The 12,500-nt window shown below is 45.6% G+C and overlaps 1 protein-coding gene across 2 annotated transcripts in view; it reads right to left on the minus strand.

The window, feature by feature from the left end:
• The window catches only part of LOC126984263 (MAM domain-containing glycosylphosphatidylinositol anchor protein 1-like), a 76,619-nt gene that overhangs the window by 52,074 nt on the left and 12,045 nt on the right, over positions 1 to 12,500 (minus strand). For both annotated transcript variants that reach the window (XM_050837883.1, XM_050837882.1), the window contains exon 2: positions 4,851 to 5,043. In XM_050837883.1, the coding sequence (XP_050693840.1) occupies positions 4,851 to 5,043 (193 nt within the window). The remainder of the gene's footprint in view (positions 1 to 4,850; positions 5,044 to 12,500) is intronic.

The raw sequence follows: 12,500 nt of genomic DNA on the forward strand, positions 1-12,500 counted from the left end.
GGAAGCGACGCCAGCGGAAGAGGGCGGGCGCGAGGCTGACGCAAGAAGGCAACTAATCAAGATACCCAAATTTAAGACCTGTCCTCGACCCCGCTTTCATTTTCTCAGCTGACACAGACGATGGATGGAAGCGACGGGAAAAGAACGTGAGGGGAGTAGATAGGAGGGGAAGGAGTGAGGGGAGGAGAGAGACAGAGAGAGACAGGAAGGAGTAAGGGTTGGAGAGAAAGAGAGACAGGAAGGAGTGAGGGGTGGAGAGAAAGAGAGACAGGAAGGAGGGAGTGAGAGGGAGGAGACAGAGAGGAAAGCGCTTTTTTAGGAGTGACGGGAGGACAGAGACAGGAAGGAGGGAGAGAGTGAGAGGGAGGAGACGGAGACGAAAGTACTTTTTTAGGAGTGACGGGAAGAGAGACAGAGAGACAGGAAGGAGGGACTGAGAGGGAGGAGACAGAGGAAAGCGCTTTTTTAGGAGTGACGGGAAGAGAGAGAGAGAGAGAGAGAGAGAGAGAGAGAGAGAGAGAGAGAGAGAGAGAGAGAGAGAGAGAGAGAGAGAGAGAGAGAGAGAGAGAGAGAGAGAGAGAGAGAGAGAGAGAGAGAGAGAGAGAGAGAGAGAGAGAGAGAGAGAGAGAGAGAGAGAGAGAGAGAGAGAGAGAGAGAGAGAGAGAGAGAGAGAGAGAGAGAGAGAGAGAGAGAGACAGGAAGGAGGGAGTGAGAGGGAGAAGACGGAGACAAAAGCCTTTTTTTTTATCCCTTCAGTAAATTTTCATCCCAACTTGAGTACGAAGCGAGTTATCAGTCTGCCTGCTTACCATGTGTCATTATTATGAAGTTAAGTCGCGTGGGGATTCATTTCCTCCCGCTGTCTACCGCCGCCGCCGCCCTCCCATGAGCAATAGTCCGTCCCGTTCCCGGTGAAAAATGTGCGGGAGATCTGCCTCATTGTGTTGGCTGGGGGCGACGAGGGTAAACACGCCGCGCGAGCAACACATTTATATGCAAAATGTCATCGTGGGGCGGACTTTTCGGGGCGCGTCGGTGGTCCCCTCTTTGTCACGTCTACAGGGGAAGGGTTGGGATGGGTGGGGGGCAGGCAGGGATGGGGGTAGGCCGAGGAGGAGGAGGAGGAGGCCTAGCGAGCGAGAGAGTTGTGTAGTGCTGTAGTACACGGCTGGGTGGCGAGAACACGAGGACTCAAGGAGGAGGAGGAGGAAGAGGAGGTCTGAAGAACGTACAGGAAGAGGAAGAGGAGGAGAAAAAGACGGAAGAGGAGGAGAGGAAGGAACAGAAGGAGAGGAAGGGGACAGGAGGAGGAGAAAGAGGAAGAGAAAGTGAAGGAGGAGGAGGAGTGGGGGAGGAGGAGGAAGGAGAGAAAGGTATGGAACACTCAGCCATTCGGGGTTATACACGTGGCACCTGTGAGAAGAGGTTAAAGCGTTGGAGGAGGAGGAGGAGGAGGAGGAGGAGGAGGAGGAAGAAAAAGAAGGAGAAGAAGAAGAAGAAGAAGAAGAAGATGAAGATGAAGATGAAGATGAAGAAGAAGAAGAAGATGAAGAAAAAGAAGAAGAAGAGGAGGAGGAGGAGGAAGGAGCTGAAGGGGTGGACTAGGTGGGGAAGGCAAGACTAAACTGCTGAGGTTGGGCAGAGTTCAGCGCGAAGAGCAAGCCATTTTAAGTTCAAGGAGAACACTAGGCGGCGGAGGAGGAAGAAGAGGAAGCAGAGAAGAAGCAAAAGCAGGAGGAAGGGTAAGAGGGACACTAGGGCCTTATGCAGTAGAGGTGGTGGTGGCACGGAAGGGGAGAGAGAGTGAGGGAGGGAAAGGAGGGAAGGTGAGGCGCAGGGAAGAAAGGGGTCACCAAGGGCTGGGAGGGCCGCAGGAACCCACTGATTGCCGGGTTATGGCGCGTGTCCCGCCGTGTAATAAAGTGTAACACGGCGGCCGGCCTGGTAGGGTAAAGGCGTCGGAGGCCGCGTCTGCCCTCGTAAAGGACCGCTGGGCCGCGCGGACGCCACTCCTGACCTCGCATAAAAGTCAACATAGAGGAACTTTAGGGAAAAAAAATCACAATCCTAAAAAAAGAAGAGGAGCAGAATTAATACGGAATATGGAACGGAACTTTCTTAAGAGAAGGAGAAAGTTCGCCAAGAAGACCACCATAGGGAATAATAAATGGGGAAAATGAGAAGGAGAAAGGAGAAGAAGAAGAAAGAAAGACGAGGAAGAAGACGAAGAAGAAGAGGAAGATGAAAAAGAAGACTAGTGGAATATATAGAACAGACCGCAAAATTAAGGTAAATGTACAAATAACATCATTTTCTTATAACAATATCATAACCAATAAAACATGAAAACAAAATCAAAAGTGGAACACAAAAAAAAAATCAAAACTTCACCACGGCGGACATTCCCTTAGGCAGTCACACACACACACACACACACACACACACACACACACACACACACACACACACACACACACACACCTTTACTGTTTCCCTTACCATTACGTCTTATTCCCCGTCCGCTGCAGCACAGGGGACGCAGGCAGCATAATCCCGTAACACAGTGTTGAGCTCAGCAGGACGCGACGATAACTTGCAGCGCCGGGAATATACAGTTTACATGGTCGCTAATCTGGGCTCGTAACGCTATTGGTACAGGGCACGGCGGTCACCTGGCTCATTTGGGAGTGATGGCGGTGAGAGGGCGGTGGACCAGAGCCAAGGGAAGGGAAGGGAGCGAGACAGGGGAAGGGAGAAAGGGATAAAGTTAAAAAGAGAGGGCGGGTGAACGAGGGCATAGAGGAGAAAGAGAAGGAAGGAGAGGGAGAAAGGAATGGAGCGGAAAGAGAACATAAATGGCATGAAGGGAAAAATGGAAGGAAGGGAAAGGATGAAAGGGCAGTGGGAAACAGAGAGGAAAGAGGAAAATAAATGAAGGAATGGAGGAGAGGAGGATGACAGATGGGGCGTGCACTAGGACATAAAAAAAGGAAGGAGGAGGGGAAGAGGATGGAAGGAGGGAGGGATAAAGAGAAACACTCCAACTGACATTCCTTTTCCCTCACCTGTACCACTAACCCATCTCCTTTTCTTACTATACCATTTATTATAAAAAAGAACAACAGGGATGGAGTTTAAGTTAGGGTCAGTAAGGTAAAGGGAAAGGGAGGCAAGGGGAGGAAGGGGTGGAGGGAAAGAAGAGAAACTAGAACATGGAAGACAGGCGGGGTAAGCGAAGAGAGGGAGGGAGAGAGGGAGGGAAAGACGGAGAAAGCTAGAACAGAGGAAGACAGGCGGGGGAAGTGAAGAGAGGGAGGGAGAGAGGGAAGGAAAGAAGAGAAACTAGACCATGGAAGACGGGCGGGGAAGTGAAGAGAGGGAGGGAGAGAGGGAGGGAAAGATGGAGAACACTGACGGTTTAAGGAGGAGAGGACGAAGGGAGGAGGCAATGGAGGGAGGAGGAGTAGGGCGAGCGGGCAGGGTGGGGGCGAAAGGTCAAATTTTATTAATATTTTCTTGCTTATTTTCTGTGTGAAAGGTCAGCGTGAAGGTCAGCCGCTGTCCAGCACGAGGCGCCGTCCCCTTGAAGGTGACATGACGGGCTGATGTCACGCCGCGGCCTGACGTCAGTGCCTTTAATACACTGCAAACATTGATTTATTTTAGGCGTCAATGGACCGACCTGCCTTTTATCCTCTGTGCTGGCCGACCTTTATAACAAGGGTCTCACTTTATCATCGTTATCCTTATTATTATTACCTCCATCATTACGTTTTCTCTCATTATCACTATCTGTCCCTCTCAGATGATAATACCGATAATGATGGAGCTTCTGCAATTATCTCTTTTGTTCGTCTGTTATTGGTTTTACGTGGATGACCTTTATAACAAGCGTCCTACTTTATCAGCATTATTATCATGATTATCACCCTAATTATTATGTTCTCTTTCATTATCATCATCTTTGTCTAACAGATGATGATGCGATAACGATGGCGCTTCTGGGATGACCTATTCTCCTCGTCTTTCATAGGCTTCACAATTAAGCCGGGAGGGAGGGAGAGAGAGAGAAGCATTCACCACACAATCGCACATAAAAAAAAAAAAACCTAGCGCGTCATTGCTTTCAAACATTTTCACCCCCAAGACGACGGCAGAACATTTCAAACTATTTTCCTGCCGCCGCGATGCAAAAGTTACATCTTTCAATACGAACGTTAGCAACAACATCTTTCTCCAGACTGCTGCTGCCTTGGACGGCTCGGCGGCTCCTGTCAGCCTGCAATGCGTCGACTGGCTTGGAAATATAATGCAAACAAATGACACGCGAAATAATCTACATTTTGTTCGCTCGTCTGCTCACAAATTTGAGAGAGAGAGAGAGAGAGAGAGAGAGAGAGAGAGAGAGAGAGAGAGAGAGAGAGAGAGAGAGAGAGAGAGAGAGAGAGAGAGAGAGAGAGAGAGAGAGAGAGAGAGAGAGAGAGAGAGAGATAGAGAGAGAGAGAGAGAGAGAGAGAGAGAGAGAGAGAGAGAGAGAGAGAGAGAGAGAGAGAGAGAGAGAGAGAGAGAGAGAGAGAGAGAGAGAGAGAGAGAGAGAGAGAGAGAGAGAGAGAGAGAGAGAGAGAGAGAGAGAGAGAGAGAGAGAAATGAAAGAATGAAAGAAAAAATTGGAGCGAGTCAGAAACCCAGAAAGACACAGACAGATAGACAGACACAAAGAGAACGACAAAGAGAAACACCTACCCACCCACCCACACACACACACACACACACACACACACACACACACACACACACACACAAACGCACCCGCCCTTCACCACACACAACCAAAACAGCTTCAACCTCACCTGGATAATCGTGGTCTTGGAGGGAGCGCGCATGAAGTCCACCCGACACTCGTAACGGCCGGCATCGTCCAGGGAGGCGCCGCTTACAACCATCCTGGCCGGCGGCTGGGGGAAGAACTTGGTGCGTCGGGCGAGGTCTTGGTCGCGAGGGTTGTGTTGCCGGTAACCGAGGGAAGTGTTGCGGGCGTCGTACCTGTGAAGAGGAGAGAGAGGGAGAGGAAGGAGTTAGCTTGGGTGTACTGAGAGGGGTAGGGATTAGATACAGACAGGGATAGAAAGGTAGAGACGAACTAGCTACACGGAGACGGAGGCAGAGAAGCAGACAGACGATACACATACACACACACACACACACACACAGTCACAAACACACGGATAAACAAGCAGATGGAAGATTAGGGACACAGAGAGATACACAAACACAGAAAAACAAAGACAACACGATCACGCCTCTGAGACATAACACCAAACTGGAACGAGGAATATCACGCAAATGCGACTGAAAATCCATATTGCATTACTTAACATGAACCCCCCCCCCCAAAAAAAAAAAAAAAAAAAAAAACTCGCAAAAAAGACACAAACACGGACGAAGGACATGAAAACAAGGAGATAGTACAGCATAAGCAAAAAGACGGTGGCTGCCGCTGTGCATACGGCAGAGTTCCAGCTAAAGGTGAGGGGACGCGGCGGAGATGGAAAGTTTGCTGGAACGTAACCTTAAGGAGGACGGGAGACGCGAAAAATGGGAACGAAATGAGAGGAGGAGGAGGAGGAGGAGGAGGAGGAGGAGGAGGAGGAGAAAAGGGAAGAGGAGGGGTAAGGGGAGAAAGAAGAAGAGGAGGAGGAGGGGGATTAGTTGGAGGAGGAGGAGGAGGAGGAGGAGGACGAGTTGAAGGAGGAGGAGGAGGACGAGTTGAAGGAGGAGGAGGAGGAGGACGAGTTGGAGGAAGAGGAGGAGGAGGGGAAGGAGAAAAGAAAAAAAAAAGATAAGGAGGAGAGGAAAATCAAGAAAAAAAAGAGTGGATATAATTTATGGAGCGAAGATAATTTATACTTGATGAAAGAAAATATAAAAAATAACACAATATCAGAAGAAAAACGGGGAAAATAGAAAACCACGGAGCTATCGTATATCATATTAGATGGAGATTTTTAATAAGAGGAGAAAAAAAATCTAAAATAAAAAGCTAATTAAAGGGACGTGAACGGTAAAGTTATGCAAATACAGAAGGTAATTTCAATCTCGTTCTTTATCATTTAGCTAAAACTCCGACACGAGAGATCAGAGAACGTGGTACATTCTTTATTAGGGAGGAGGAAGGAAGGAAGGAAGGAAGATAATCAAGTAAGAGTTCAAGCAAAATGTAAAATGATGAAAATAGGTGCGGATAAAAAAGTTAAAAGAATCCATAAGAAGAAACGAAAAACAGGAATGATAATAAGACTGGGCGAGGGGAGACGCGCAACAATAACGGAATGCTTATAAAAAAGTAAATAAGTAAAAATGAGAAAATGAGGTTACAGGGGGACGGAAAACACGCGCCATGGTAATCGTACTAATATGATGAAGCGGAATAAGAATAAGAATGAATGATAGTAATGAAAATAACAAAAATAAACTTGAAGAAAGGAAGAGCGGTGTGTATTTTGTGTCTCCAGAACCATTACTACACTACCAACCCTGTCAATACAACAACAACAACAGCAACAACAACAACATCTGCAAACAAAGACTTCAGAAAAAAAGATATCCAGAAATCCTCTTTTTCGAATCATCATCAGAGATTCAGACAGCGTCCACCAGACTAAAAAAAAAGACAAAACGAGAGAGAAAAAAACAAAGATAGACAGACAAAAAAGAAAGAAAGATAGAAAACAGAGGTCACACACGAGCGAGAGGAGAACAACAACATCAACAACAACAACAACAAAAACCTTCAAACAAAGACTTCAGAATAAATATAAAAAAAATTCCAGAAATCACCACGACTCAGTTACAAATCATCTTTTTTAGAAACACCACCAATTCAGAAAACCTCCGTCAGTTCGAAAAGAAAAAAAAAGCATACAAAACAACAGGGATTAGACAAAGACAGACAGACAGACAGACAGACAGGCAGAAAGAAAGAAACATATAAAACAATAGTCCACACACGAACGAGCGAGAGAGAGAAAAAAATAATCACAGAACTCCCTCCGATCAAAGGCTAAAACACACACGATTTCACTCCTGGAATAATCCGAGAATATAAAGGCCAAACTTCATTAATGCTTCCGGCCGGGCGAAGGTGCAAAGCGTTCAGACAGGTGAAAAAAAACATATAATAGAGTTTTCAGGATGGGAAAGAAAATTTAAATAGTGTGTTTGGGTTTGGGGGGGGGAGGTATGGGTGTGTGTGTGTGTGTGTGTGTGTGTGTGTGTGTGTGTGTGTGTGTGTGTGTGTGTGTGTGTGTGTGTGTGTGTGTTTATTTCATGAACTTACGAGGCTTCAGGTTGGTACGATATACTCTTTTTCCCCGTCTTCATTTATTTTATTTTACGTAACTTACAAGAATATACGCCGCAAATATTTATCCCACTCAATCTTCATTCGACACACTTTTATTTGCTTTTGTTATGTTCTTTTCTGTTTTACTTTGCCCCCGAATCGCCTCACCTCCTTCACTGTAAAAAACAAACATATGTCTACCGAGTGCAATCCTGGAACAACGATCTGAACGCATAATCCTAAAATGTTTACAGCCGTACTAGAATGTCAGGCTTTAGGAGGCGAACACAACTTTACGAGGAAACATGTGTGCCGAAGTAGGACAAACAGCACTCAGCGATCAAGTTATGGAAACGCACCTGACCACAAAACTGATGAATAAAAACTTATGTACATAGTCGAGTAAATGGCTGGTCAGGTAAGTCAACAATCACACAAACAGGTAGAGAGTCAAGTAAGGTAAGTGCTAGAGCGGTATAGCGACTGGACTGACCACCGATCCCAGACAGCGTTTCTTGACCCCGCATGAGAAAAATGGGCCTCAGAATACATGATGAGACACGAACCTCCTGGGCAAACGGAACACAATTTATTACAGATGCAAGGGAGACTGTGTTAAGAATGCCAAATGAGCGTCAAGATAACAGGGCGGCGAACAGGAAGCAGACAGAGAGACGGAGATATGAAAAACGTGATAGAGAGGTAGACAGGAAGCAGAGAAAGGGACAGAAAGGGAAGGAGAGATGGAAGAAAGGCAGGGAGAGGCAGATATGGAAACAAAAGGAGTAGAAGAGACAGTTTAGGATGGACACAGATGACAGGCAGTAGGGAAAGGGACAGAGAAGGTAGGAAAGACGGATGAAGAGAGACAGGTAGGAAGCAGAAAGTGAAACAAAGAAGAGGAGGATAAACAGGAACAAGCAGAGTAAAGGGAAGGAAGAGGAGCAGGGGGCTGGGGGGGTGATGCACAATAGTAAAATATATATATATTGCTTTACTATTCTCGTCCCTCGCTATAAACCATTTAATTAGACTTCAGATTAAATTGCTAAATGAATTATGTTTGTTGATGTGGAGTGTGGGCGTGATGGGTGGGGGTGGGGGTTATGGTGTGTGTGTGTGTGTGTGTGTGTGTGTGTGTGTGTGTGTGTGTGTGTGTGTGTGTGTGTGTGTGTGTGTGTGTGTGTGTGTGTGTTTAAGTCATTCACTCACAATATGGTTACGTGCAAGACTCGTGACAGGCAGCCAGAACCTATCCGGAGAGATATTTTAAGCTTTTTAGGCGATCTATGGACCTCACACAACACGCATCCCATTTCCCTTGCTACTGGCGGAAGAACGGTCACTTCTTATTTGCAGAAAAAATACTTCCAATCTAGGCAAAGCGCAAACCTTAGACTGATGAAATGGCAATCCAAGTAGAATGTGGAAGTAGTATGTGTTTGTGTTTGTGTGGGGGGGGTGGGGGGGTGGGGGGGGTGGGGGGGGGGGGGCGTGCGCGGTGGCGTGTGCGGGGTGCAAATTGGAGGAAGGGGAAGGCATGCCAGACAAAATGTGCTGCAGAGGAGGGGATGTACTGAATGGAAGGTTTGAGGGGCGAAAGCTCCAGCAAGAACAGACATAGTTTGTACAGTTAAACCTCAAATATGTAGCGTGGCAAGATATACTGATTACAGCTGAAAAGGGGAAGTGCCGCAGAAAAAGAACATTAAGGAGGGACTGAAGTAAGTTGACAAGGTGGTTAGTGCAAGTTTCAAATATAGTCATGCGTAGGTAAGTTTAGTTCGAACGGTAATAAATCACTGAGGAAGTAGGGAAAGGTATACGAGGGATATTTGTAAGTGGAAAGTGGATGAAGGGTGAGGGCCGGGATAGAGGGGGGAGTTGAGGGCTCGAGTTTCAGGTGTGATCAAGCACAGCTGGGTTTAGTTTCGACGGAAATAACTCACAGGTGAGCTATGAGGCAGGTAACGTCCACCCAAACTCGTCAGGGACACGCCAAACCCATTCCGCTGAGTGTGTGTGCGTGTGTGTGCGTCTGTGCGAGTGTGTGCATGTGTGTGTGTGTGTGTGTGTGTGTGTGTGTGTGTGTGTACCAAAAACACACACACACACACACACACACACACACACACACAGTCAATACTGAAGGCTGAGAATGTGCCAGACAATTAAATTCGAGAAAAGAAAAAAAATGAGGACACTCCGCTGGACTAATGAAACCACACGGACAATAAAGCCCGATAAGGCAGAGCAGACACGCCAACGCGCCGCACCACTCCAGGGGCGGCAAAACCTCTGCAAACAACACATTCGCTGGCTCGGCATTAAACTTAATCCTTCACCTGTTTACAAAGGCACGGCAGGTAACACTGCCCTCACCCCTGCACCAATTTAAACACCACACCTACCCGCGAGCTTAAAGACCAGGCAGGAAAAGTTAAACACACACGCATATAAACACACACACACACACACACATACACACACACACACACACACACACACACATACACACAATGACAGAGGGGTTCAATGCACGCTCACGGTACCATACAATTCTTATACATCAGCACACTGCGACACACGCGTTTCCATACCAACAGCACAACATCCCGTGCCTTTGACGAGCACCAAATTAATTTCACAAACACATAATATTTTTGGGCCAAACGCAACCACCTGGAGTGTACGGTTAATGGAAATAACCTGACGCTCACTTGTCTGTGAGCCCAAACTTAATTATGAGGCGCCATGAAAATGTTATTGCCGCTGAATTATTATTATTATTATTATTATTATTATTATTATTATTATTATTATTATTATTATTATTATTATTATTATTATTATTATTATTATTATAATTATTATTATTATAATTATTATTATTATAATTATAATTAGTATTATTATTATAGATATTTTATTTATAGTAATTATAGTAATTAAAATAAGTAGCTTAGTGTAGTAGTAGTAGTAGCAGTAGTAGTAGTAGTAGTAGTAGTAGTAGTAGTAGTAGTATAGTATATATATATATATATATATATATATATATATATATATATATATATATATATATATATATATATATATATATATATATATATATATATATATATATATATATAAACAATTGTGTGTGTGTGTGTGTGTGTGTGTGTGTGTGTGTGTGTGTGTGTGTGTGTGTGTGTGTGTGTGTGTGTGTGTGTGTGTGTGTGTGTGTGTGTGTGTGTGTGTGTGTGTGTGTGTGTGTGTGTGTGTGTGTGTGTGTGTGTTAAATGGAGTATCATTTCATAACAATTCGTAGAGTGTGGCTGAGCATCGTCTGGTGAGCCTCTCATCCACAAATGGTTATTCTCCCTGGAGGGTGCTCGTCTCTCTTATTGCATGTACATTTTGCTCTGGCAACGCGCATCAGATTACGTTTACAGTTCCATGCCACTCTCATCACTTGTCTATGTATAACCAAGAACAGGGTAAAAATAAACAGAAAAGTAACAGAATAATCCGTAATGTCGTGCACATCAGAGGCAGCAACACAAATGTCACCCAGCGGGATTGGTCATAATGTAATTTTTTCAATTTATCCAACAGATGACACGACTCGCGTGCGACGATGAGTTACCAGTGACGCCTGTCAATTAAAGTCTCACATGCACCTTTAGAAGTAATTGGTTTATTGATGAATCAGGACGGTTCAGTACCAATAACATGACAAGGCCGAAGCTCGTTAATCGTTTGCGTGAAAATGGAGGTGTGGGCGGCAGGAAACGGAGTGGACGATCACCTGTGTTGACTGAAGGGACGTTTGAAGATGCGAAGTCGCGGTATGAAAACATGAAGACTAGCACATCTTCGAGCTCCCCCCAACATAAGCACGTAATTCGTCAGTGTAAACGTTAGGTAACTGTGTCAGGCCCAGAGTATTCATCATCGTGGAAGGAACAGCAGCAGCAGCAGCAGGGTAAGAGGAGCAAGGATCTTTCTTTATCTGAAGTCGAGGGCGCTGCATACCTAATGACCCTAAATTAAACATGGAGAGCAGCTTAATGCATGGAGGTATCTTGGTGCATAATATAGATTCCATTTTTCTTTCTGGACCCCTCGACAGCGAGCAATGGAAGGAGAAGGAAGAGGAAGTTGATGGAGAGCAGTGCGTGTAATGCCGGTGAAATGGTAGGGAAATGTTTTTGCTGTGACTGCACGCGGTGTGTTGTGCTACGCTGTTTTGTGTTGCGTCGTGTTGTGGTTGGCGAGTGCTTTGTGTTGTGTGGCTGTACGCGATGCACTGTGTCGCGTGTTGTTGTGTTGATGTAGGCGAATGATTTATGTTTTGCTGTTGTTCGTGGCGTGTTACTTTACGTTATGTTATGGCGTGGTAGGTTACGCTATGGGGTGTTATTTTGTTACGTGAGTGAATTATATTCTGTTGCTGTTCGTGGCGTGTTATGTTCTGTTATGTTGTGTTGCGGTACGTGAGTGGTTTAAAGTTCTGCCGGTGTGCTTGGTGTGGTGTGTCTCGGTGAGTTATGTAGTGTTGCAGTACGTGAGTGGTTTAAAGTTCTGCCGGTGTGCTTGGTGTGGTGTGTCTCGGTGAGTTGTGTAGTGGTGTGGTACGTGAGCGGTATGTTGTGCCTTGTAACGTACAGGTCTTTCTCTTGGTCACCTTAGTCCCTCGAGCTCCAGACCTCTACACGGCCAGTTTCAATGATCATAGTTTTTTTATATATATATATAACAAAGGAGACAGCTCAAGGGCACAAAAAAAAGGAAACAATAATAAAAAAAACGCTACTCGCTGCTCCTAAAAAAAGAATCAAAAGGAATGGCCGAAAGAGCGGTCAATTTCGGGAGGAGAGGCGTCGTTTTCTTTCTTTATTTCCCGTTCTTTTCTTGTTCCATTTAACGCCACTTTCACTGAGGTTTTGTACCTTCGTGGCGGCTTGAAGAGGGAGTGCGCCTCGCCTTGATACACTCGATTGGCTTATGTTGCACAGTGTCGCCTCGGGTTGTATTGCATTGCGTTGCGTTGTATTGTGTTCCGTCGTTGTGTTGGTGTACAAGCTTGTGTTGCGTTATTCTGCCTTGAGTGACGGTGAATACTTCTCCAGCTTTATTTCTTTGGTATTTTGATTTTCCTTTTAGCAGTCAGTTT

The sequence above is a fragment of the Eriocheir sinensis genome, chromosome 56 (assembly GCF_024679095.1).
Source record: "Eriocheir sinensis breed Jianghai 21 chromosome 56, ASM2467909v1, whole genome shotgun sequence".
In the NCBI taxonomy this organism is placed as follows: Eukaryota; Metazoa; Arthropoda; class Malacostraca; order Decapoda; family Varunidae; genus Eriocheir; species Eriocheir sinensis.